Below are 26,971 nucleotides of genomic sequence, written 5' to 3'. Positions count from 1 at the left end.
CATTCACCACTCTCCCCCCAACAGCACATGGGCCGCTCACCACACTCCCTCCACCAGCACATGGGCCGCTCACCACTCTCCCCCCACCAGCACATGGGCCGCTCACCACTCTCCCCCCACCAGCACATGGGCCGCTCACCAGTCTCCCCCCACCAGCACATGGGCCGCTCACCACTCTCCCCCAACCAGCACATGAGCCGCTCACCACTCTCCCCCCACCAGCACATGGGCCACTCACCACTCTCCCCCCACCAGCACATGGGCCGCTCACTACTCTCCCCCCACCAGCACATGGGTTGCTCACCACTCTCCTCCCACCAGCACATGGGCTGCTCACCACTCCCCCCACCAGCACATGGGCTGCTCACCACTCCCCCCACCAGCACATGGGCTGCTCACCACTCTCCCCCCACCAGCACATGGGCTGCTCACCACTCTCCCCCCACCAGCACATGGGCTGCTCACCACTCTCTCCCCACCAGCACATGGGCTTCCCACCACTCTCCCCCCACCAGAACATGGGCCGCTCTCTACTCCCTCATCAGCACGTCTACTTCTCACCAGTTTCGCTCCTCAAGGCCCTGGGTTGCTCGCCAGTCTCTCCCGCCAGCTTATATAGCACATATAAAAGGAGATCTAGAACGACCTCTCAGCTGTCGTACTCACAGACTGCAGCTCGTTCCCGGTGTCAATGACGTAACGTATCCCCGGCAGAGAGAAGGAAAGTTCTGTCAGTGAACAGGAGAGAAAAACCCGGCGCTCATTACCGGATTCAGCCTCGTACACGGACTGCAAACCATTTCCAGCGCTGACTGTAAGAGACAATGGCAAGAGAGAACCCAGACTGGGACTCAGAGACACGGACTCCGTAAGAAGAGCGGAGCAGCACCGGAGAACGTCCTGCGGAGCACAAAGCACATATAACAGCTGCGCAGCTACACAAAACGCAACGTTCAGCAACTCCTTACCTCTTCACTGGGCAAGAACGCCAACACATCCCCCGGCTCATTCCTGCGGTGAACATCTAGAACCATGTGACATGCAGCCATGACAAGGTCATGTGACACTGACGGACGGTACACTACACTTGGCAGGTGTTCTCGCACTGGAACGTTCACCACCGAGATGTCTGCTCCTAAGAAGTCTACCATGCGTTGCCGAAACCCTGGAGAGGTCATCACCACCAAGCGAAGGGAAGGTCTCTGTAGGGTCATGTCCTTCAGGAGGCTCAGGAGAAGATCAGTGGCCACTGTGCGTTCATCTACCTCATCAAGAATGACCACGCCGGCCGTCTGCATCAGTGGGTCAGAGGTCATTTCCTGGAGCAGGAGCGAATCCCAGCAGAACCTGATGCACAACCGGGAGAGACCTCATTATGGACTAATGGCAATGAGTGGTGAGGGCCTAAACGGACCGTTACTTGCCCTGCCGAACCTTACCCTACACACTGACCTCTACTTGTACCACAGACCTTTACCCTACACACCGACCCTTACCCCACACACCGACCTTTACCCTACACACCGACCTCTACTTGTGCAACTGCCCCATAACCTACACACTGACCTCTACTTGTGCCACAGACCCTTACCGTACACACGGACCTCTACTGGTCTTACTAACCCTTACTCTAAACCTCTACATGTCCTACTAACCCCTACAAACTAAACTTACCTTACCCACTGAACCCTTCAGTGCCCAATGGCCTCTACATGATTACGCACTTGTATCTACAAAACAGGACACCCCATACCATTGCCCTCTAACATCTACTCTACCCCCTACGCTACGCGCTGACCCTTCTACCATCTACGCTGCGCGCTGACCCTTCTACCCCCTACGCTGCGCGCGGACCCTTCTACCCCCTACGCTGCGCGCGGACCCTTCTACCCCCTACGCTGCGCGCGGACCCTTCTCCTACCCTCTACGCTGCACGCGGACCCCTCTCCTACCCTCTACGCTGCACGCTGACCCTTCTACCCTCCACGCTGCACGCTGACCCTTCTACCCTCCACGCGGACCCTTCTCCTACCCTCTACGCTGCACGCTGACCCCCTCTCCTACCCTCTACGCTGCACGCTGACCCCCTCTCCTACCCTCTACGCTGCACGCTGACCCCCTCTCCTACCCTCTACGCTGCACGCTGACCCCCTCTCCTACCCTCTACGCTGCACGCTGACCCCCTCTCCTACCCTCTACGCTGCACGCTGACCCCCTCTCCTACCCTCTACGCTGCACGCTGACCCCTCTCCTACCCTCTACGCTGCACGCTGACCCCCTCTCCTACCCTCTACGCTGAACGCTGACCCCTCTCCTACCCTCTACGCTACGCGCTGACCCTTCTACCATCTACGCTGCGCGCTGACCCTTCTACCCCCTACGCTGCGCGCGGACCCTTCTACCCCCTACGCTGCGCGCGGACCCTTCTACCCCCTACGCTGCGCGCGGACCCTTCTACCCTGCGCGCGGACCCTTCTACCCCCTACGCTGCGCGCGGACCCTTCTACCCCCTACGCTGCGCGCGGACCCTTCTACCCCCTACGCTGCGCGCGGACCCTTCTCCTACCCTCTACGCTGCACGCGGACCCCTCTCCTACCCTCTACGCTGCACGCTGACCCTTCTACCCCCTACGCTGCACGCTGACCCTTCTACCCCCTACGCTGCACGCTGACCCTTCTACCCTCCACGCGGACCCTTCTCCTACCCTCTACGCTGCACGCTGACCCCCTCTCCTACCCTCTACGCTGCACGCTGACCCCCTCTCCTACCCTCTACGCTGCACGCTGACCCCCTCTCCTACCCTCTACGCTGCACGCTGACCCCCTCTCCTACCCTCTACGCTGCACGCTGACCCCCTCTCCTACCCTCTACGCTGCACGCTGACCCCCTCTCCTACCCTCTACGCTGCACGCTGACCCCCTCTCCTACCCTCTACGCTGCACGCTGACCCCTCTCCTACCCTCTACACTGACCCCTCTCCTACCCTCTACGCTGCACGCTGACCCCTCTCCTACCCTCTACGCTGCACGCTGACCCCTCTCCTACCCTCTACGTTGCACGCTGACCCCTCTCCTACCCTCTACGCTGCCCCTTCTACCCCCTACGCTGCACGTGGACCCCTCTTTCTCCCTATGCTACACGCTGACCCCCCTCCTACCCTCTACTCTACACGCTGACCCTTCTACCCGCTACGCTACACGCTGACCCCCCTCCTACTCTCTACGCTACACACTGACCCTTCTACCCGCTACGCTACACGCTGACCCTTCTACCCGCTACGCTACACGCTGACCCTTCTACCCCCTATGCTACACGCTGACCCTTCTACCTGCTACGTTACACGCTGACCCTTCTACCCTCTACACTACACACTGACCCTCTCCCACTTACTGCTGTCCTACACACTGGTCTCTACATTTAGCGGTCAGGCTGACTAACACAAAGACCACCAGTTTGCTCTTGGAGACCCTCCCATACCGTAGGATAGTGTTGGCAGATGAACAGTCTTCATGTGGAATGGAGAATGCGACTTCATGGCCCACATTCAAGTCCATCTCGTCTGCCACTCTCAGGGCCAGGCTGAAGGCGGCGGTAGAGAAGGGCTGTGAGCAGATGACAGAACCATCACGGTACTGCTGGGAGAGGACGTACTCTGCACACCACTGAGGCACCTGCAAGGTGTAAACCCAACTGTTATTACATAATATGTTACAGCACTGGTCAGCGGACAGCTATAGGGGGCGCAATATCCACAAACTGTCTCTCCCCAACAACAGGTGGAGAAACCGAGCAGTCCAGACAAGTAGATAGGGGGTTCCAGCAGCCAAAAGAAATATAAAAATAAAAAAAAGCTTTTATATATAACATGTTAAAAACAAGGACGTGTACACTCCATAGACCCGAGGACACGTCGCCCGAGCCCCGGATGACACCTATCCACGCTTGGGGGACGAGTCTTCCCAGTCAGGTGTCATCCGTGCTCGGGGGGGGGGGGACGGGGGACTCGTCCTGCGGTCAGGTGTCATCAGGCACAGCGGACAGTTGGGGCTGCGGGGCGGCTCGGCGGTCAGCATACACTTTGTGCACCAGGAAACTTTTACGTCACTTTGTAATTACTGTACAGCAAAGAAACAGCCGTGATCAGTCAGATCAACTCCAGTCACATCCAGAGCAGCATCCATAACTGCATTAATTAACAATGTGTGCGGAGATCCCATAAACAACAATGAAAATGAGACCCAAGTAGTTGGCGGGCAAATTTCTGATCAATAGAAATGTATGCCTGCCGGCAAAAAGGCCCTTTTTTACAACTTACAAGCAAGGTAAAATAACAACATTTTATTAAGGACACACTACATAGAAGTTAAAAATGTCATGTTCACTTGTGATATAAACCAGCATAGTGCAATGTGTGCCAGTAACGAGATACAAAGGGTCAGCGGCTGCACTTAAACCAGAGTAAGAGACGGTATCAGGGATCAGCGGTATCGGGGATCAGCGGTATCGGGGGATCAGCGGTATCGGGGGATCAGCGGTATCATGGATCAGCGGTATGGGGGGATCAGCGGTATGGGGGGGGGGATCAGCGGTATGGGGGATCAGCGGTATCAGGGATCAGCGGTATCGGGGATCAGCGGTATCGGGGATCAGCGGTAACAATTTTTAAAAATCAAAGAAGCCCCCCCGACATGTTTCACTGCAGATGCAGCGTCTTCAGGAGTATCGGGGCTAATGACGGCGCCGCGGAATTCTCAAGGCTATATGAACGGTAAATCAGTCTCCGCTGTGACTTCATTAATGTGAGTGGCCAATAGAAATTCACAGCAGTAATGGACAAGCGAAAGAACGAATAGCGAGCTCGGCATATGAGGACCAATAGGCCGTAGTATAGTGGCGCGTGCGCAGTGGTCCTCTTAGAGGAGATACAATCTGACAATGAATGGTATAATAGCGCGTGCGCAGTGATCCTCTTAGAGGAGATACAATCTGACAATGAATGGTATAATAGCGCGTGCGCAGTGGTCCTCTTAGAGGAGATACAATCTGACAATCCATGGTATAATAGCGCGTGCGCAGTGGTCCTCTTAGAGGAGATACAATCTGACAATCCATGGTATAATGGCGCGTGCGCAGTGGTCCTCTTAGAGGAGATACAATCTGACAATGAATGGTATAATGGCGCGTGCGCAGTGGTCCTCTTAGAGGAGATACAATCTGACAATCCATGGTATAATAGCGCGTGCGCAGTGGTCCTCTTAGAGGAGATACAATCTGACAATGAATGGTATAATAGCGGGTGCGCAGTGGTCCTCTTAGAGGAGATACAATCTGACAATGAATGGTATAATAGCGGGTGCGCAGTGGTCCTCTTAGAGGAGATACAATCTGACAATCCATGGTATAATAGCGGGTGCGCAGTGGTCCTCTTAGAGGAGATACAATCTGACAATCCATGGTATAATAGCGCGTGCGCAGTGGTCCTCTTAGAGGAGATACAATCTGACAATCCATGGTATAATAGCGGGTGCGCAGTGGTCCTCTTAGAGGAGATACAATCTGACAATGAATGGTATAATAGCGCGTGCGCAGTGGTCCTCTTAGAGGAGATACAATCTCACAATGAATGGTATAATAGCGCGTGCGCAGTGGTCCTCTTAGAGGAGATACAATCTGACAATCCATGGTATAATAGCGCGTGCGCAGTGGTCCTCTTAGAGGAGATACAATCTCACAATGAATGGTATAATAGCGGGTGCGCAGTGGTCCTCTTAGAGGAGATACAATCTGACAATCCATGGTATAATAGCGGGTGCGCAGTGGTCCTCTTAGAGGAGATACAATCTGACAATGAATGGTATAATAGCGCGTGCGAAGTGGTCCTCTTAGAGGAGATACAATCTCACAATGAATGGTATAATAGCGCGTGCGCAGTGGTCCTCTTAGAGGAGATACAATCTGACAATCCATGGTATAATAGCGCGTGCGCAGTGGTCCTCTTAGAGGAGATACAATCTGACAATCCATGGTATAATAGCGCGTGCGCAGTGGTCCTCTTAGAGGAGATACAATCTCACAATGAATGGTATAATAGCGCGTGCGCAGTGGTCCTCTTAGAGGAGATACAATCTGACAATGAATGGTATAATGGCGCGTGCGCAGTGGTCCTCTTAGAGGAGATACAATCTGACAATCCATGTGTCATGGGGTTCGTTACGTTAATACACGATCAACAGAGCCAGAGACGACAGGGCAACTCCAACAGGGTTTATTGCATCCAATGTTGACAGAACAAGTCACGTTCAATGCAGGAACAACACACAGTCCACAAAATAAGGTAGTCACAGGAACATCTTCAGAGTGCTGGCCTCAGCTTCAGCTCTCCTGAAGGTCTAAATCCAGAAGATCTCCATCCTCCCCAGGACAAGCCCTTATATCCACTCAGGGGGAGGAACATCTTGGCAGTTTCTAGTCACCATCATTATAATGACTTTAGTTTGTAGTCATACACTGTCTGTAAGTGAGTTGTGGTCCTTTGTGCTATTATGTGGATTGCCACAGCCAGGATGAGAACACAATGGGGAAGATAATTGGATCACCCTTGATTGCTGGTCTGCACCTGAGCTGAATATAACTGTGGTGCCTCCTGATGACCCCCTGTGGGGTCTGGACAATGACAACACTTTGTCTTGTGGACTTCACCTCTGACTCGTCCAATTGTCCATAGGCTGGAGACACGACCTGTGGTACTTGATTAGAGAGTTATCCCTCTCTGCTGAGGACTCACAATAAACCACATATAATGCACCATCACACCATGGTATAATAGCGCGTGCGCAGTGGTCCTCTTAGAGGAGATACAATCTGACAATCCATGGTATAATAGCGGGTGCGCAGTGGTCCTCTTAGAGGAGATACAATCTGACAATCCATGGTATAATAGCGCGTGCGCAGTGGTCCTCTTAGAGGAGATACAATCTGACAATCCATGGTATAATAGTGGGAGCGCAGTGGTCCTCTTAGAGGAGATACAATCTCACAATGAATGGTATAATAGCGCGTGCGCAGTGGTCCTCTTAGAGGAGATACAATCTGACAATGAATGGTATAATGGCGCGTGCGCAGTGGTCCTCTTAGAGGAGATACAATCTGACAATGAATGGTATAATAGCGCGTGCGCAGTGGTCCTCTTAGAGGAGATACAATCTGACAATCCATGGTATAATAGCGCGTGCGCAGTGGTCCTCTTAGAGGAGATACAATCTGACAATCCATGGTATAATAGCGGGTGCGCAGTGGTCCTCTTAGAGGAGATACAATCTGACAATGAATGGTATAATAGCGCGTGCGCAGTGGTCCTCTTAGAGGAGATACAATCTGACAATGAATGGTATAATAGCGGGAGCGCAGTGGTCCTCTTAGAGGAGATACAATCTGACAATCCATGGTATAATAGCGCGTGCGCAGTGGTCCTCTTAGAGGAGATACAATCTGACAATGAATGGTATAATAGCGGGTGCGCAGTGGTCCTCTTAGAGGAGATACAATCTCACAATCCATGGTATAATGGCGCGTGCGCAGTGGTCCTCTTAGAGGAGATACAATCTGACAATCCATGGTATAATAGCGCGTGCGCAGTGGTCCTCTTAGAGGAGATACAATCTCACAATGAATGGTATAATAGCGCGTGCGCAGTGGTCCTCTTAGAGGAGATACAATCTGACAATGAATTGTATAATAGCGGGTGCGCAGTGGTCCTCTTAGAGGAGATACAATCTGACAATGAATGGTATAATGGCGCGTGCGCAGTGGTCCTCTTAGAGGAGATACAATCTGACAATCCATGGTATAATAGCGCGTGCGCAGTGGTCCTCTTAGAGGAGATACAATCTGACAACCCATGGTATAATAGCGCGTGCGCAGTGGTCCTCTTAGAGGGGATACAATCTGACAATCCATGGTATAATAGCGGGTGCGCAGTGGTCCTCTTAGAGGAGATACAATCTCACAATGAATGGTATAATAGCGCGTGCGCAGTGGTCCTCTTAGATGAGATACAATCTGACAATCCATGGTATAATAGCGCGTGCGCAGTGGTCCTCTTAGAGGAGATACAATCTCACAATGAATGGTATAATAGCGCGTGCGCAGTGGTCCTCTTAGAGGAGATACAATCTGACAATGAATGGTATAATAGCGCGTGCGCAGTGGTCCTCTTAGAGGAGATACAATCTGACAATCCATGGTATAATAGCGCGTGCGCAGTGGTCCTCTTAGAGGAGATACAATCTGACAATGAATGGTATAATAGCGGGTGCGCAGTGGTCCTCTTAGAGGAGATACAATCTGACAATCCATGGTATAATAGCGCGTGCGCAGTGGTCCTCTTAGAGGAGATACAATCTGACAATGAATGGTATCCATTGGAGAGGATACGGGCCGGAGGAGAGGACTTGGGTACCTGCTCGAGATGTTCACGCTGGGGTATTGGTCAGGAGGTTCCACCTTCTCTTCCCCACTAAACCGGGTCCTCTTAGTAAGGGTTCGGTGGCCCCTCATAAAAGGGGGAGTACTGTAAAGGATCTGCCAGGCACTACGTCTGTGGATACTCCCAGGATTAATCAGTCGACACCTGAGGCCAGACCTCTTAGACTGACACCGGCTCCCTCCAATCAGGGTGGCAGGCTCAGGAGTGGGAGAGCCTATCGCGGCCTGGTCAGTCGGAGTTAGCTCCGCCCCCTGTCCATTTATACCTGCCGTTTTCTCTTCCTCATTGCTTGTTATTCTTCTTGGATTCCTGGCCCCACTGCTGCCTTGCTCCAGCCTGCTTATGCCTTGCTTCAGTTCCCGCTTATCCTGCTTCGCTCTGCCCCTGGCTTGCTTCCTGCTCCGTGCTCTGCGTTTGTATACTCCACTACATCTTGATCCTGACTGGCTCGTTCACCACTCCGTTTCCTCGCGGTGTTCCGTGGGCTACTGCCGCCAAGTTGTACCCCGTCGCCTAGGGCGGGTCGTTGCAAGTAGGCAGGGACAGGGCGGTGGGTAGATTAGGGCTCACTTGTTCCCTTCACCTCCTTCCTGCCACAACATAATAACAAGCCCATACCTAGTCTACCATTTCTCCTACGCTGACGTGATCATGGACCCCCTTGAGACCCTGACCCAGCAGATGCAGGGCCTCTCCCTACAGGTCCAGGCCCTGGCTCAGAGGGTCAACCAGTCTGACGCTGCCATAGTAGTACCCCTCACCTCACCTCTAGAACCCGACCTCAAGTTACCTGACCGGTTCTCAGGGGACCGTAAGACTTTTCTCTCCTTCCGGGAGAGTTGCAGACTTTACTTCCGTCTAAAACCTCACTCCTCAGGTTCCGAGAACCAGCTGGTGGGTATCATTATAACCCGACTCCAGGAAGGGCCCTAAGAGTGGGCCTTCTCCTTGGCTCCTGATGCCCCTGAACTTTCCTCCGTCTATCGTTTTTTCTGTGCCCTTGGACTCATTTACGACGAGACTGACAGGACTGCCTTAGCCGAGAGTCAGCTGGTGACCTTACGTCAGGGTAGGAGACCTGTTAAGGAATACTGTTCTGATTTTAGAAAGTGGTGCGTAGCTTCTCGGTGGAACGACCCGGCCCTAAGGTGCCAGTTTAGGTTAGGATTATCTGACGCCCTGAAGGATCTGCTGGTTAGCTACCCCTCTTCTGACTCCCTAGACCAGGTTATGGCCCTAGCAGTACGACTTGACCGACGCCTCAGGGAACGTCAGCTTGAACATTTCAATGTTTTCCCCTCTGACTTCCCTGCGATTCCCCTCGAGGTCCCGTCTCCTCGCTCTTCCACGGAAGACTCGGAGGTACCTATGCAACTCGGGGCCTCCATGTCCCCTCGACAACGTAGAGAGTTCCGCAGGAAGAATGGTCCCTGCTTCTATTGTGGGGGTGACAAGCATCTACTGAACACCTGTCCCAGGCGCAAGAATAAGCAGCCGGAAAACTTCCGCGCCTAAGTGATCATCGGGGAGGTCACTTGGGCGCACAGGTATTTCCCGTTAATATGAAACGCAATAAAATTTTGCTTCCCTTTCAGGTCTCGTTTGCTGGCCGGTCTGCCACGGGCAGTGCTTTCGTGGATTCAGGGTCATCTGCTAATATCATGTCTGCGGAATTTGCTATGTCTCTAAAGATGCCTTGTATTGATTTACCTTATCCTGTCCCGGTAGTGGGTATCGACTCCACTCCTCTTGCTAATGGTTATTTTACTCAGCATACTCCTGTTTTTGAACTCCTTGTTCGCTCCATGCATTTGGAGCAGTGCTCTGTACTGGTGATGCAGGGATTATCGTCCGATCTGGTATTAGGCCTTCCCTGGTTGCAGTTGCATAATCCCACGTTTGACTGGAATACTGGGGATCTTACCAAATGGGGTAATGAATGCCTGATGTCATGTCTTTCGGTTAACTCTATTTCTCCCCGTGAGGAGGTAAACACGCTACCTGAGTTTGTTCAGGACTTCGCCGATGTGTTTTCTAAGGAGGCCTCCGAGGTGTTGCCCCCCCATAGAGAATACGATTGCGCTATCGATTTGGTGCCTGGTGCCAAGCTTCCTAAGGGTAGGATATTTAATCTTTCATGTCCTGAACGTGAAGCTATGAGGGAGTATATCCAAGAATGCCTGGCCAAGGGTTTCATTCGCCCCTCGACTTCTCCTGTAGGTGCTGGCTTCTTCTTCGTGGGGAAGAAGGATGGTGGTCTTAGGCCGTGCATTGACTATCGGAACTTGAATAAGGTCACAGTAAGGAACCAGTATCCCCTTCCTTTGATTCCGGATCTTTTTAATCAGGTTCAGGGGGCCCAATGGTTCTCTAAGTTCGATCTACGGGGGGCATATAACATTATCCGCATCAAAGAGGGGGATGAGTGGAAGACTGCGTTCAACACGCCCGAAGGTCATTTCGAATACCTGGTCATGCCCTTTGGGTTGTGTAATGCCCCTGCCGTCTTCCAGAATTTTATTAATGAAATTCTGAGAGATTACCTGGGAAATTTTCTTGTAGTGTACATTGATGACATACTGGTGTTTTCCAAGGACTGGTCCTCCCACGTGGAGCATGTCAGGAAGGTGCTCCAGGTCCTCCAGGAAAATAATCTGTTTGCGAAAACCGAAAAATGTGTGTTTGGGGTACAGGAGATACCATTTTTGGGTCAAATCCTCACTCCTCATGAATTCCGCATGGACCCTGCCAAGGTTCAGGCTGTGGCGGAATGGGTCCAACCTGCCTCCCTGAAGGCGCTACAGTGTTTTTTGGGGTTCGCTAACTATTACAGGAGATTTATTGCCAACTTCTCGGTCGTCGCCAAGCCTCTTACGGACCTCACTCGCAAGGGTGCTGATGTCCTCCACTGGCCTCCTGAGGCCGTCCAGGCTTTTGAGACCCTCAAGAAGTGCTTTATCTCGGCCCCCGTGCTGGTTCAGCCCAACCAAAGGTAGCCATTTATTGTGGAGGTTGACGCGTCCGAGGTGGGAGTGGGGGCCGTCTTGTCCCAGGGTACCAGCTCCCTCACCCATCTCCGCCCCTGTGCTTACTTCTCTAGGAAGTTTTCGCCCACGGAGAGTAACTATGATATTGGCAACCGCGAACTTTTAGCCATTAAATGGGCTTTTGAAGAGTGGCGTCACTTCCTGGAGGGGGTCAGAAACCAGGTAACGGTCCTTACTGACCACAAGAATCTGGTTTTCCTAGAATCTGCCCGGAGGCTTAAACCTAGACAAGCTCGATGGGCACTATTCTTTACCAGATTTAACTTCTTGGTTACCTATAGGGCTGGGTCCAAAAATATTAAGGCTGATGCACTGTCACGTAGTTTCATGGCCAGCCCTCCTTCTGAGGAGGATCCTGCTTGTATTTTACCCCCTGGTATAATCGTTTCTGCCACTGATTCTGATTTAGCCTCTGACATTGCGGCTGATCAAGGTTCAGCTCCCGGGAACCTCCCTGGGGACAAGCTGTTTGTCCCCCTGCAATACCGGCTAAGGGTACTCAGGGAAAACCATGACTCCGCACTATCTGGTCATCCTGGCATCTTGGGTACCAAACACCTCATTACCAGAAACTATTGGTGGCCTGGGTTGCCTAAAGACGTTAGGGCTTACGTCGCCGCTTGTGAGGTTTGTGCTAGGTCCAAGACTCCCAGGTCCCGACCTGCGGGCTTACTACGTTCTTTGCCCATTCCCCAGAGACCTTGGACCCATATCTCCATGGATTTTATCACCGACTTGCCTCCATCTCAGGGCAAGTCGGTGGTGTGGGTGGTAGTAGACCGCTTCAGCAAGATGTGCCACTTTGTGCCCCTTAAGAAACTACCTAACGCCAAGACGTTAGCTTCTTTGTTTGTTAAACACATTTTGCGTCTCCATGGGGCCCCAGTCAATATAGTTTCTGACAGAGGGGTACAATTTGTTTCCTTATTTTGGAGAGCTTTTTGTAAAAAGTTGGAGATTGATCTGTCCTTCTCCTCCGCCTTCCATCCCGAAACGAATGGCCAAACGGAAAGGACTAATCAATCCCTGGAACAATATTTAAGGTGTTTCATCTCTGACTGTCAATTTGATTGGGGTCTCATTCCTTCCCCTCGCCGAATTTTCCCTGAATAACCGGGTCAGTAACTCGTCAGGGGTCTCCCCGTTTTTCTGTAATTTCGGGTTTAATCCAAGGTTCTCCTCCGTTTCTCCTGGTTGTTCCAATAATCCCGAGGTAGAGGACGTTCATCGGGAACTGTGCACAGTCTGGGCCCAGGTGCAGAAGAACCTAGAGGCGTCCCAGAGCGTACAAAAGATTCAGGCTGATAGAAGACGTTCTGCTAACCCCCGGTTTGTCGTCGGGGATCTGGTGTGGTTGTCGTCTAGGAACTTGCGCCTTAAGGTCCCGTCCAGGAAGTTTGCTCCCCGATTTATTGGGCCTTATAAGGTCATTGAAGTCCTCAACCCTGTATCCTTCCGTCTGGAGCTGCCCCCATCCTTTCGCATACACGACGTCTTTCATGCCTCCCTCCTTAAACGATGCTCCCCGTCCTGGTCCCCCTCGAGGAAACCTCCTGTTCCCGTTCTCACCCCTGAGGGGGTGGAATTCGAGGTGGCCAAGATTGTGGACAGTAGGATGATCCAGGGCTCCCTCCAGTACCTGGTCCATTGGAGAGGATACGGGCCGGAGGAGAGGACTTGGGTACCTGCTCGAGATGTTCACGCTGGGGTATTGGTCAGGAGGTTCCACCTTCTCTTCCCCACTAAACCGGGTCCTCTTAGTAAGGGTTCGGTGGCCCCTCATAAAAGGGGGAGTACTGTAAAGGATCTGCCAGGCACTACGTCTGTGGATACTCCCAGGATTAATCAGTCGACACCTGAGGCCAGACCTCTTAGACTGACACCGGCTCCCACCAATCAGGGTGGCAGGCTCAGGAGTGGGAGAGCCTATCGCGGCCTGGTCAGTCGGAGTTAGCTCCGCCCCCTGTCCATTTATACCTGCCGTTTTCTCTTCCTCATTGCTTGTTATTCTACTTGGATTCCTGGCCCCACTGCTGCCTTGCTCCAGCCTGCTTCTGCCGTGCTTCTGCCTTGCTTCAGTTCCCGCTTATCCTGCTTCGCTCTGCCCCTGGCTTGCTTCCTGCTCCGTGCTCTGCGTTTGTATACTCCACTACATCCTAATCCTGACTGGCTCGTTCACCACTCCGTTTCCTCACGGTGTTCCGTGGGCTACTGCCCCTTCCCTTGCTTGTTCCCTGTTTGTATCCCCTTGCAATTAGTCAGCGTAGGGACCGCCGCCAAGCTGTACCCCGTCGCCTAGAGCGGGTCGTTGCAAGTAGGCAGGGACAGGGCGGTGGGTAGATTAGGGCTCACTTGTTCCCTTCACCTCCTTCCTGCCACAACACTCACAATGAATGGTATAATAGCGCGTGCGCAGTGGTCCTCTTAGAGGAGATACAATCTGACAATGAATGGTATAATAGCGGGTGCGCAGTGGTCCTCTTAGAGGAGATACAATCTGACAATCCATGGTATAATAGTGCGTGCGCAGTGGTCCTCTTAGAGGAGATACAATCTGACAATGAATGGTATAATAGCGGGTGCGCAGTGGTCCTCTTAGAGGAGATACAATCTGACAATCCATGGTATAATGGCGCGTGCGCAGTGGTCCTCTTAGAGGAGATACAATCTGACAATCCATGGTATAATAGCGCGTGCGCAGTGGTCCTCTTAGAGGAGATACAATCTCACAATCCATGGTATAATAGCGCGTGCGCAGTGGTCCTCTTAGAGGAGATACAATCTGACAATCCATGGTATAATAGCGCGTGCGCAGTGGTCCTCTTAGAGGAGATACAATCTGACAATGAATGGTATAATAGCGGGTGCGCAGTGGTCCTCTTAGAGGAGATACAATCTGACAATCCATGGTATAATAGCGCATGCGCAGTGGTCCTCTTAGAGGAGATACAATCTGACAATCCATGGTATAATAGCGCGTGCGCAGTGGTCCTCTTAGAGGAGATACAATCTGACAATGAATGGTATAATAGCGCGTGCGCAGTGGTCCTCTTAGAGGAGATACAATCTGACAATCCATGGTATAATAGCGCGTGCGCAGTGGTCCTCTTAGAGGAGATACAATCTGACAATGAATGGTATAATAGCGCGTGCGCAGTGGTCCTCTTAGAGGAGATACAATCTGACAATGAATGGTATAATAGCGCGTGCGCAGTGGTCCTCTTAGAGGAGATACAATCTGACAATCCATGGTATAATAGCGCGTGCGCAGTGGTCCTCTTAGAGGAGATACTATCTGACAATCCATGGTATAATGGCGCGTGCGCAGTGGTCCTCTTTGGAGAGACAGAATCGCACAGTCAGGATGGGATTCCTGCTGGAGCGCATGCGTGAATATCGGTATGTAAATACCGAAGGAGACAGAACGAACTCCAAGGGCTATGATACATGTAAGTATGACTATCCATTTTAGTAATGACGTCTATTTCAAATGTGAGCCGCATATCGAGATGGCAATACATAGAACATCTGTAATAAAATGACCACACATGTCGAGAATGACATACTGAGAATAAAAAGAAAACATGGCGCTGCCGTCAAGAAAATGTAGCATATGTGTCATTAAAGAAAAGAACCATGGAAAAGAGGTGCCAATAACTGCCATTGTGGCAATATTAAAGATCATTCAGATAATGATTATCAGCGGGTCACCCAAGGGAGAAGACATGCATAATGGCTAACCACCACTAGGTGATCAAACTCCATTACTGCCATATTTACAGTAGTTCAATAACAAAAGCCACAATAGGTGCGGAGAACTAGTTATTGAAAGGATCAAAGAGAAGCCGCAAAAGGTAAACCCCTCATTTAGGCCACCTGGACTGAGGGTGCCCAGCCGATTGGATCCAGCGGGCCTCCTCCTGTAGCAGCCTGCGGTCTAAATTGCCAGCTCTGGGGCCCAATTTGATCTGGGTGATACCTCAGAATTGTAGAGAGCGAACATCGCCCCCATGCATAGACCAAATATGGTGTATTGGCACTTTCGATGCGGGCTCTCGTCAGGTACGGGAGATCCTGCAGCGTCACTGGCCAATCCTTTTGGCTGATCCTGACCTTCGAGACGTAGTCTCTCATACTTCCAGCATTACCTATGGCAGAGGTAAGAACCTGTGCGATTATTTGGTACACAGCCATCAGTCCGGACCTATTGTGACATCTAAATGCTGGCTCAAGTCGTCAATTGTAGGTTTTCATCCCTGTGGCCGCTGTTCGTTCTGTTATCTGATGCCTACAGTTAAACAATTTACCAACCCACTTGATGGTAGATCATATCAAATTAGACGGCTCATCAACTGCCAAAGTAAAGGCGTAGTCTATGTCGCCAAATGTCCGTGTCCTAAGTTCTACGTGGGAAAAACAGTTCAGGAATTAAGGAGAAGAGTCTCCAAACACTTGAGCACAATTAACCAGAAGGAGGACACACCGTTGTCCAGACATATTTGGTCTATGCATGGGGGCGATGTTCGCTCTCTACAATTCTGAGGTATCACCCAGATCAAATTGGGCCCCAGAGCTGGCAATTTAGACCGATTTAGCTGCTACAGGAGGAGGCCCGCTGGATCCAATCGGCTGGGCACCCTCAGTCCAGGTGGCCTAAATGAGAGGTTTACCTTTTGCGGCTTCTCTTTGATCCTTTCAATAACTAGTTCTCCGCACCTATTGTGGCTTTTGTTATTGAACTACTGTAAATATGGCAGTAATGGAGTTTGATCACCTAGTGGTGGTTAGCCATTATGCATGTCTTCTCCCTTGGGTGACCCGCTGATAATCATTATCTGAATGATCTTTAATATTGCCACAATGGCAGTTATTGGCACCTCTTTTCCATGGTTCTTTTCTTTAATGACACATATGCTACATTTTCGTGACGGCAGCGCCATGTTTTCTTTTTATTCTCAGTATGTCATTCTCGACATGTGTGGTCATTTTATTACATAGTTACATAGTTACATAGTTACATAGTTAGTACGGCTGAAAAAAGACACATGTCCATCAAGTCCAACCAAGGGAAGGGAAAAGGGAAGGAAAAATTTCTACACATAGGAGCGAATATTTTTTTGTTCTAGGAAATTATCTAACCCTTTTTTAAAGCCATCTACTGTCCCTGCTGTGACGGCTCCTGCGGTGTCTCCTGTCCCTGCTGTGACGGCTCCTGCGGTGTCTCCTGTCCCTGCTGCGACCAGCTCCTGCGGTGTCTACTGTCCCTGCTGTGACGGCTCCTGCGGTGTCTCCTGTCCCTGCTGTGACGGCTCCTGCGGTGTCTACTGTCCCTGCTGCGACCAGCTCCTGCAGTGTCTACTGTCCCTGCTGTGACGGCTCCTGCGGTGTCTCCTGTCCCTGCTGTGATCAGCTCCTGCGGTATCTCCTGTCCCTGCTGTGACGGCTCCTGCGGTGTCTACTGTCCCTGCTGTGACGGCTCCTGCGGTGTCTCCTGTCCCTGCTGTGACGGCTCCTGCGGTGTCTACTGTCCCTGCTGCGACCAGCTCCTGCGGTGTCTACTGTCCCTGCTGTGACGGCTCCTGCGGTGTCTCCTGTCCCTGCTGTGATCAGCTCCTGCGGTATCTCCTGTCCCTGCTGTGACGGCTCCTGCGGTGTCTACTGTCCCTGCTGTGACGGCTCCTGCGGTGGCTATTCCATAGATTCACAGTTCTCACTGTAAAGAAGCCTTGTCGCCTCTGCAGGTTGAACCTTTTTTTCTCCAGACGGAGGGAGCGCCCCCTTGTTTTTTGAGGGGGTTTTCCATGGAACAGGATTTCACCATATTTTTTGTATGTGCCATTAATATATTTATATAAGTTAATCATGTCCCCCCTTAGTCGTCTTTTTTCAAGGCTAAATAGGTTTAATTCTTTCAATCTTTCCTCATAACTTAAATTCTCCATGCCCCTAATTAGCTTCGTTGCTCTTCTTTGTATTTTTTCCAACTCCAGGGCATCCTTTCTATGAACTGGAGCCCAGAACTGGACTGCATATTCTAGATGAGGCCTCACTAATGCTTTGTAAAGTGGTAATATTACCTCCCTGTCCCGCGAGTCCATGCCTCTTTTAATACACGACAATATCCTGCTGGCCTTTGAAGCAGCTGATTGACACTGCATGCTGTGATTGAGTTTATGATTTACAAGTACACCCAGATCCTTCTCAACAAGTGAATCCCCCCCAGTGTAGCTCCCCCTAGGACATATGATGCTGCAGATTATTACACCCAGATCCTTCTCAACAAGTGAATCCGCCAGTGTAGCTCCCCCTAGGACATATGATGCATGCAGGTTGTTGGTACCCAGATGCATAACTTTACATTTATCTACATTAAACTTCATCTGCCAAGTGGACGCCCAAACACTTAGTTTGTTTAAATCTGCCTGTAATTCATGAACATCTTCCATAGTCTGAACTATATTGCATAGCTCGGTGTCATCTGCAAAAATAGAAATAGTGCTATTAATCCCTTCCTCTATATCATTAATAAATAAGTTGAATAATAGTGGTCCCAGCACTGAACCCTGGGGTACACCACTTATAACTGGGGACCATTCAGAGAAGGAATCATTGACCACAACCCTCTGGATACGGTCCTTGAGCCAATTCTCAATCCAATTACAAACTATATTTTCTAAACCTATAGTCCTTATTTTACCCATTAGGCGTCTATGGGGGACAGTGTCAAATGCCTTTGCAAAGTCCAAAAACACTAAATCCACAGCGGCCCCTCTGTCTAGACTTCTGCTCACCCCTCATATAGACACTATATCCACAGCGGCCCCTCTGTCTAGGCTTCTGCTTACCTCTTCATAAAAACACTAAATCCACAGCGGCCCCTCTGTCAAACTTCTGCTCACCTCTTCATAAAAACACTATATCCACAGCGGCCCCTCTGTCTAGGCTTCTCCTCACCTCTCATATAATCATTATATCCACAGCGGCCCCTCTGTCTAGGCTTCTCCTCACCTCTCATATAATCACTATATCCACAGCGGCCCCTCTGTCTAGACTTCTGCTCACCTCTTCATAAAAACAGATTAGGTTAGTTTGACAACTTCTGTCCTTAGTAAAACCGTGCTGGCTGTCACTTATAATGCTATTTATTGTCACATAATCCTGTATATAGTCCCTCAATAGCCCCTCAAACATTTTCCCCACGATGGATGTTAAGCTTACTGGTCTATAATTACCCGGGGAAGACATAGAGCCCTTTTTGAAAATAGGCACCACATTTGCCCTGCGCCAGTCCCTTGGCACTATGCCAGTCACTAGAGATTCTCTGAATATTATGAAAAGGGGGACAGAAATAACTGAACTAAGCTCTTTAAGAACTCTAGGGTGTAACCCATCTGGTCCCGGGGCCTTGTGCACATTTATTTTATTTAATTTAGCTTGGACCATCTCTACATTCAGCCAATTCGGTATATCAACTGATATATTAACAGCACTGGCACCGGCTACATCAGCTCCTCAGCACTGGCACCGGCTACATCAGCTCCTCAGCACTGGCAGTGGCTACATCAGCTGCTCCTTCTTCAGTTGTATATACAGAGCTAAAGAACCCATTTAGTAACTCTGCCTTCTCTTGATCCCCTTCTGCCTTCTCTTGATCCCAGATGTTTTATGTATTGCCATCTCGATATGCGGCTCGTAGACGCCATTACTAAAATGGATAGTCATACTTACATGTATCATAGCCCTTGGAGTTCGTTCTGTCTCCTTCGGTATTTATATACCGATATTCACGCATGCGCTCCAGCAGGAATCCCATCCTGACTGTGCGATTCTGTCTCTCCAAAGAGGACCACTGCGCACGCGCCATTATACCATGGATTGTCAGATTGTATCTCCTCTAAGAGGACCACTGCGCACGCGCCATTATACCATGGATTGTCAGATTGTATCTCCTCTAAGAGGACCACTGCGCACGCGCTATTATACCATGGATTGTCAGATTGTATCTCCTCTAAGAGGACCACTGCGCACCCGCTATTATACCATGGATTGTCAGATTGTATCTCCTCTAAGAGGACCACTGTGCACGCGCTATTATACCATGGATTGTCAGATTGTATCTCCTCTAAGAGGACCACTGCGCACGCGCTATTATACCATTCATTGTCAGATTGTATCTCCTCTAAGAGGTCCACTGCGCTCCCGCTATTATACCATGGATTGTCAGATTGTATCTCCTCTAAGAGGACCACTGCGCACGCGCTATTTTACCATGGATTGTGAGATTGTATCTCCTCTAAGAGGACCACTGCGCACGCGCTATTATACCATGGATTGTCAGATTGTATCTCCTCTAAGAGGACCACTGCACACGCGCTATTATACCATTCATTGTCAGATTGTATCTCCTCTAAGAGGACCACTGCGCACGCGCTATTATACCATTCATTGTCAGATTGTATCTCCTCTAAGAGGACCACTGCACACGCGCTATTATACCATTCATTGTGAGATTGTATCTCCTCTAAGAGGACCACTGCGCACGCGCTATTATACCATGGATTGTCAGATTGTATCTCCTCTAAGAGGACCACTGCGCACGCGCTATTATACCATTCATTGTGAGATTGTATCTCCTCTAAGAGGACCACTGCGCACGCGCTATTATACCATGGATTGTCAGATTGTATCTCCTCTAAGAGGACCACTGCGCACGCGCTATTATACCATTCATTGTCAGATTGTATCTCCTCTAAGAGGACCACTGCGCACGCGCTATTATACCATGGATTGTCAGATTGTATCTCCTCTAAGAGGACCACTGCGCACGCGCTATTATACCATTCATTGTCAGATTGTATCTCCTCTAAGAGGACCACTGCGCACCCGCTATTATACCATGGATTGTCAGATTGTATCTCCTCTAAGAGGACCACTGCGCACGCGATATTATACCATTCATTGTGAGATTGTATCTCCTCTAAGAGGACCACTGCGCACCCGCTATTATACCATGGATTGTCAGATTGTATCCCCTCTAAGAGGACCACTGCGCACCCGCTATTATACCATGGATTGTCAGATTGTATCTCCTCTAAGAGGACCACTGCGCACCCGCTATTATACCATTCATTGTGAGATTGTATCTCCTCTAAGAGGACCACTGCGCACGCGCCATTATACCATTCATTGTCAGATTGTATCTCCTCTAAGAGGACCACTGCGCACGCGCTATTATACCATGGATTGTCAGATAGTATCTCCTCTAAGAGGACCACTGCGCACGCGCCATTATACCATGGATTGTCAGATTGTATCTCCTCTAAGAGGACCACTGCGCACACGCTACTATACCATGGATTGTCAGATTGTATCTCCTCTAAGAGGACCACTGCGCACGCGCTATTATACCATTCATTGTCAGATTGTATCTCCTCTAAGAGGACCACTGCGCACGCGCTATTATACCATGGATTGTCAGATTGTATCTCCTCTAAGAGGACCACTGCGCACCCGCTATTATACCATTCATTGTCAGATTGTATCTCCTCTAAGAGGACCACTGCGCACGCGCCATTATACCATGGATTGTCAGATTGTATCTCCTCTAAGAGGACCACTGCGCACGCGCCATTATACCATGGATTGTCAGATTGTATCTCCTCTAAGAGGACCACTGCGCACGCGCTATTATACCATGGATTGTCAGATTGTATCTCCTCTAAGAGGACCACTGCGCACGCGCCATTATACCATGGATTGTCAGATTGTATCTCCTCTAAGAGGACCACTGCGCACGCGCTATTATACCATTCATTGTCAGATTGTATCTCCTCTAAGAGGACCACTGCGCACGCGCCATTATACCATGGATTGTCAGATTGTATCTCCTCTAAGAGGACCACTGCGCACGCGCTATTATACCATTCATTGTGAGATTGTATCTCCTCTAAGAGGACCACTGCGCACGCGCCATTATACCATTCATTGTGAGATTGTATCTCCTCTAAGAGGACCACTGCGCACGCGCTATTATACCATGGATTGTCAGATTGTAACTCCTCTAAGAGGACCACTGCGCTCGCGCTATTATACCATTCATTGTCAGATTGTATCTCCTCTAAGAGGACCACTGCGCACGCGCCATTATACCATTCATTGTCAGATTGTATCTCCTCTAAGAGGACCACTGCGCACGCGCTATTATACCATGGATTGTCAGATTGTATCTCCTCTAAGAGGACCACTGCGCACGCGCTATTATACCATTCATTGTGAGATTGTATCTCCTCTAAGAGGACCACTGCGCACGCGCTATTATACCATTCATTGTGAGATTGTATCTCCTCTAAGAGGACCACTGCGCACGCGCCATTATACCATTCATTGTCAGATTGTATCTCCTCTAAGAGGACCACTGCGCACGCGCTATTATACCATGGATTGTCAGATTGTATCTCCTCTAAGAGGACCACTGCGCACGCGCTATTATACCATTCATTGTCAGATTGTATCTCCTCTAAGAGGACCACTGCGCACGCGCTATTATACCATTCATTGTCAGATTGTATCTCCTCTAAGAGGACCACTGCGCACGCGCTATTATACCATGGATTGTCAGATTGTATCTCCTCTAAGAGGACCACTGCGCACGCGCTATTATACCATGGATTGTCAGATTGTATCTCCTCTAAGAGGACCACTGCGCACGCGCTATTATACCATTCATTGTCAGATTGTATCTCCTCTAAGAGGACCACTGCGCACGCGCCATTATACCATTCATTGTCAGATTGTATCTCCTCTAAGAGGACCACTGCGCACACGCCATTATACCATTCATTGTGAGATTGTATCTCCTCTAAGAGGACCACTGCGCACGCGCTATTATACCATTCATTGTGAGATTGTATCTCCTCTAAGAGGACCACTGCGCACGCGCTATTATACCATGGATTGTCAGATTGTATCTCCTCTAAGAGGACCACTGCGCACGCGCTATTATACCATTCATTGTGAGATTGTATCTCCTCTAAGAGGACCACTGCGCACGCGCTATTATACCATTCATTGTCAGATTGTATCTCCTCTAAGAGGACCACTGCGCACGCGCTATTATACCATTCATTGTCAGATTGTATCTCCTCTAAGTGGACCACTGCGCACCCGCTATTATACCATGGATTGTCAGATTGTATCTCCTCTAAGAGGACCACTGCGCACGCGCCATTATACCATTCATTGTCAGATTGTATCTCCTCTAAGAGGACCACTGCGCACGCGCCATTATACCATGGATTGTGAGATTGTATCTCCTCTAAGAGGACCACTGCGCACCCGCTATTATACCATGGATTGTCAGATTGTATCTCCTCTAAGAGGACCACTGCGCACGCGCTATTATACCATTCATTGTCAGATTGTATCTCCTCTAAGAGGATCACTGCGCACGCGCTATTATACCATGGATTGTCAGATTGTATCTCCTCTAAGAGGACCACTGCGCACGCGCCATTATACCATTCATTGTGAGATTGTATCTCCTCTAAGAGGACCACTGCGCACGCGCCATTATACCATTCATTGTCAGATTGTATCTCCTCTAAGAGGACCACTGCGCACCCGCTATTATACCATGGATTGTCAGATTGTATCTCCTCTAAGAGGACCACTGCACACGCGCCATTATATCATGGATTGTCAGATTGTATCTCCTCTAAGAGGACCACTGCGCACGCGCTATTATACCATGGATTGTCAGATTGTATCTCCTCTAAGAGGACCACTGCGCACGCGCTATTATACCATGGATTGTCAGATTGTATCTCCTCTAAGAGGACCACTGCGCACGCGCTATTATACCATGGATTGTCAGATTGTATCTCCTCTAAGAGGACCACTGCGCACCCGCTATTATACCATTCATTGTCAGATTGTATCTCCTCTAAGAGGACCACTGCGCACCCGCTATTATACCATTCATTGTCAGATTGTATCTCCTCTAAGAGGACCACTGCGCACGCGCTATTATACCATTCATTGTCAGATTGTATCTCCTCTAAGAGGACCACTGCGCACGCGCCATTATACCATTCATTGTGAGATTGTATCTCCTCTAAGAGGACCACTGCGCACGCGCCATTATACCATTCATTGTCAGATTGTATCTCCTCTAAGAGGACCACTTCGCACGCGCTATTATACCATTCATTGTCAGATTGTATCTCCTCTAAGAGGACCACTGCGCACGCGCTATTATACCATGGATTGTCAGATTGTATCTCCTCTAAGAGGACCACTGCGCACGCGCTATTATACCATTCATTGTCAGATTGTATCTCCTCTAAGAGGACCACTGCGCACGCGCCATTATACCATGGATTGTCAGATTGTATCTCCTCTAAGAGGACCACTGCGCACCCGCTATTATACCATGGATTGTCAGATTGTATCTCCTCTAAGAGGACCACTGCGCACGCGCCATTATACCATGGATTGTCAGATTGTATCTCCTCTAAGAGGACCACTGCGCACGCGCCATTATACCATGGATTGTGAGATTGTATCTCCTCTAAGAGGACCACTGCGCACCCGCTATTATACCATTCATTGTGAGATTGTATCTCCTCTAAGAGGACCACTGCGCACCCGCTATTATACCATTCATTGTCAGATTGTATCTCCTCTAAGAGGACCACTGCGCACGCGCCATTATACCATTCATTGTCAGATTGTATCTCCTCTAAGAGGACCACTGCGCACGCGCTATTATACCATGGATTGTCAGATTGTATCTCCTCTAAGAGGACCACTGCGCACGCGCTATTATACCATTCATTGTCAGATTGTATCTCCTCTAAGAGGACCACTGCGCACCCGCTATTATACCATGGATTGTCAGATTGTATCTCCTCTAAGAGGACCACTGCGCACCCGCTATTATACCATTCATTGTGAGATTGTATCTCCTCTAAGAGGACCACTGCGCACCCGCTATTATACCATGGATTGTCAGATTGTATCTCCTCTAAGAGGACCACTGCGCACGCGCTATTATACCATTCATTGTCAGATTGTATCCCCTCTAAGAGGACCACTGCGCACGCGCTATTATACCATTCATTGTCAGATTGTATCTCCTCTAAGAGGACCACTGCGCACCCGCTATTATACCATGGATTGTCAGATTGTATCTCCTCTAAGAGGACCACTGCGCACGCGCTATTATACCATTCATTGTGAGATTGTATCTCCTCTAAGAGGACCACTGCGCACCCGCTATTATACCATGGATTGTCAGATTGTATCTCCTCTAAGAGGACCACTGCGCACGCGCTATTATACCATGGATTGTCAGATTGTATCTCCTCTAAGAGGACCACTGCGCACGCGCTATTATACCATGGATTGTCAGATAGTATCTTCTCTAAGAGGACCACTGCGCACGCGCCATTATACCATTCATTGTCAGATTGTATCTCCTCTAAGAGGACCACTGCGCACCCGCTATTATACCATTCATTGTCAGATTGTATCTCCTCTAAGAGGACCACTGCGCACCCGCTATTATACCATGGATTGTCAGATTGTATCTCCTCTAAGAGGACCACTGCGCACGCGCTATTATACTATGGATTGTCAGATTGTATCTCCTCTAAGAGGACCACTGCGCACGCGCTATTATACCATTCATTGTCAGATTGTATCTCCTCTAAGAGGACCACTGCGCACCCGCTATTATACCATTCATTGTCAGATTGTATCTCCTCTAAGAGGACCACTGCGCACGCGCTATTATACCATGGATTGTCAGATTGTATCTCCTCTAAGAGGACCACTGCGCACCCGCTATTATACCATTCATTGTCAGATTGTATCTCCTCTAAGAGGACCACTGCGCACGCGCTATTATACCATGGATTGTCAGATTGTATCTCCTCTAAGAGGACCACTGCGCACGCGCTATTATACCATGGATTGTCAGATAGTATCTTCTCTAAGAGGACCACTGCGCACGCGCCATTATACCATTCATTGTCAGATTGTATCTCCTCTAAGAGGACCACTGCGCACCCGCTATTATACCATTCATTGTCAGATTGTATCTCCTCTAAGAGGACCACTGCGCACGCGCTATTATACCATGGATTGTCAGATTGTATCTCCTCTAAGAGGACCACTGCGCACGCGCTATTATACCATGGATTGTCAGATTGTATCTCCTCTAAGAGGACCACTGCGCACGCGCTATTATACCATGGATTGTCAGATTGTATCTCCTCTAAGAGGACCACTGCGCACGCGCTATTATACCATGGATTGTCAGATTGTATCTCCTCTAAGAGGACCACTGCGCACGCGCCATTATACCATTCATTGTGAGATTGTATCTCCTCTAAGAGGACCACTGCGCACCCGCTATTATACCATGGGTTGTCAGATTTTATCTCCTCTAAGAGGACCACTGCGCACGCGCCATTATACCATTCATTGTCAGATTGTATCTCCTCTAAGAGGACCACTGCGCACCCGCTATTATACCATGGATTGTCAGATTGTATCTCCTCTAAGAGGACCACTGCGCACGCGCCATTATACCATTCATTGTCAGATTGTATCTCCTCTAAGAGGACCACTGCGCACCCGCTATTATACCATGGGTTGTCAGATTGTATCTCCTCTAAGAGGACCACTGCGCACGCGCTATTATACCATTCATTGTCAGATTGTATCTCCTCTAAGAGGACCACTGCGCACGCGCTATTATACCATTCATTGTCAGATTGTATCTCCTCTAAGAGGACCACTGCGCACGCGCTATTATACCATTCATTGTCAGATTGTATCTCCTCTAAGAGGACCACTGCGCACCCGCTATTATACCATGGATTGTCAGATTGTATCTCCTCTAAGAGGACCACTGCGCACCCGCTATTATACCATGGGTTGTCAGATTGTATCTCCTCTAAGAGGACCACTGCGCACGCGCTATTATACCATTCATTGTGAGATTGTATCTCCTCTAAGAGGACCACTGCGCACCCGCTATTATACCATGGATTGTCAGATTGTATCTCCTCTAAGAGGACCACTGCGCACGCGCCATTATACCATTCATTGTCAGATTGTATCTCCTCTAAGAGGACCACTGCGCACGCGCTATTATACCATTCATTGTGAGATTGTATCTCCTCTAAGAGGACCACTGCGCACGCGCTATTATACCATGGATTGTCAGATTGTATCTCCTCTAAGAGGACCACTGCGCACGCGCTATTATACCATGGATTGTCAGATTGTATCTCCTCTAAGAGGACCACTGCGCACGCGCTATTATACCATTCATTGTCAGATTGTATCTCCTCTAAGAGGACCACTGCGCACGCGCCATTATACCATTCATTGTCAGATTGTATCTCCTCTAAGAGGACCACTGCGCAC

General features: G+C 49.7%; 1 protein-coding gene across 2 annotated transcripts in view; it reads right to left on the bottom strand.

Annotated features, from left to right (window-relative positions):
- Positions 1-26,971, bottom strand: part of DQX1 (DEAQ-box RNA dependent ATPase 1) — a 62,869-nt gene that overhangs the window by 15,781 nt on the left and 20,117 nt on the right. For both annotated transcript variants that reach the window (XM_075849085.1, XM_075849086.1), the window contains exons 2-4: positions 3,479-3,672; positions 969-1,347; positions 667-900 (exon numbers count right to left, since the gene is read on the bottom strand). In XM_075849085.1, coding sequence (XP_075705200.1) covers positions 667-900; positions 969-1,347; positions 3,479-3,672 — 807 coding nt within the window. The remainder of the gene's footprint in view (positions 1-666; positions 901-968; positions 1,348-3,478; positions 3,673-26,971) is intronic.

The sequence above is a fragment of the Rhinoderma darwinii genome, unplaced genomic scaffold, assembly GCF_050947455.1.
Source record: "Rhinoderma darwinii isolate aRhiDar2 unplaced genomic scaffold, aRhiDar2.hap1 Scaffold_662, whole genome shotgun sequence".
NCBI classification, from domain to species: domain Eukaryota; kingdom Metazoa; phylum Chordata; class Amphibia; order Anura; family Rhinodermatidae; genus Rhinoderma; species Rhinoderma darwinii.
This window is presented reverse-complemented; position numbering and strand designations above follow the sequence as displayed.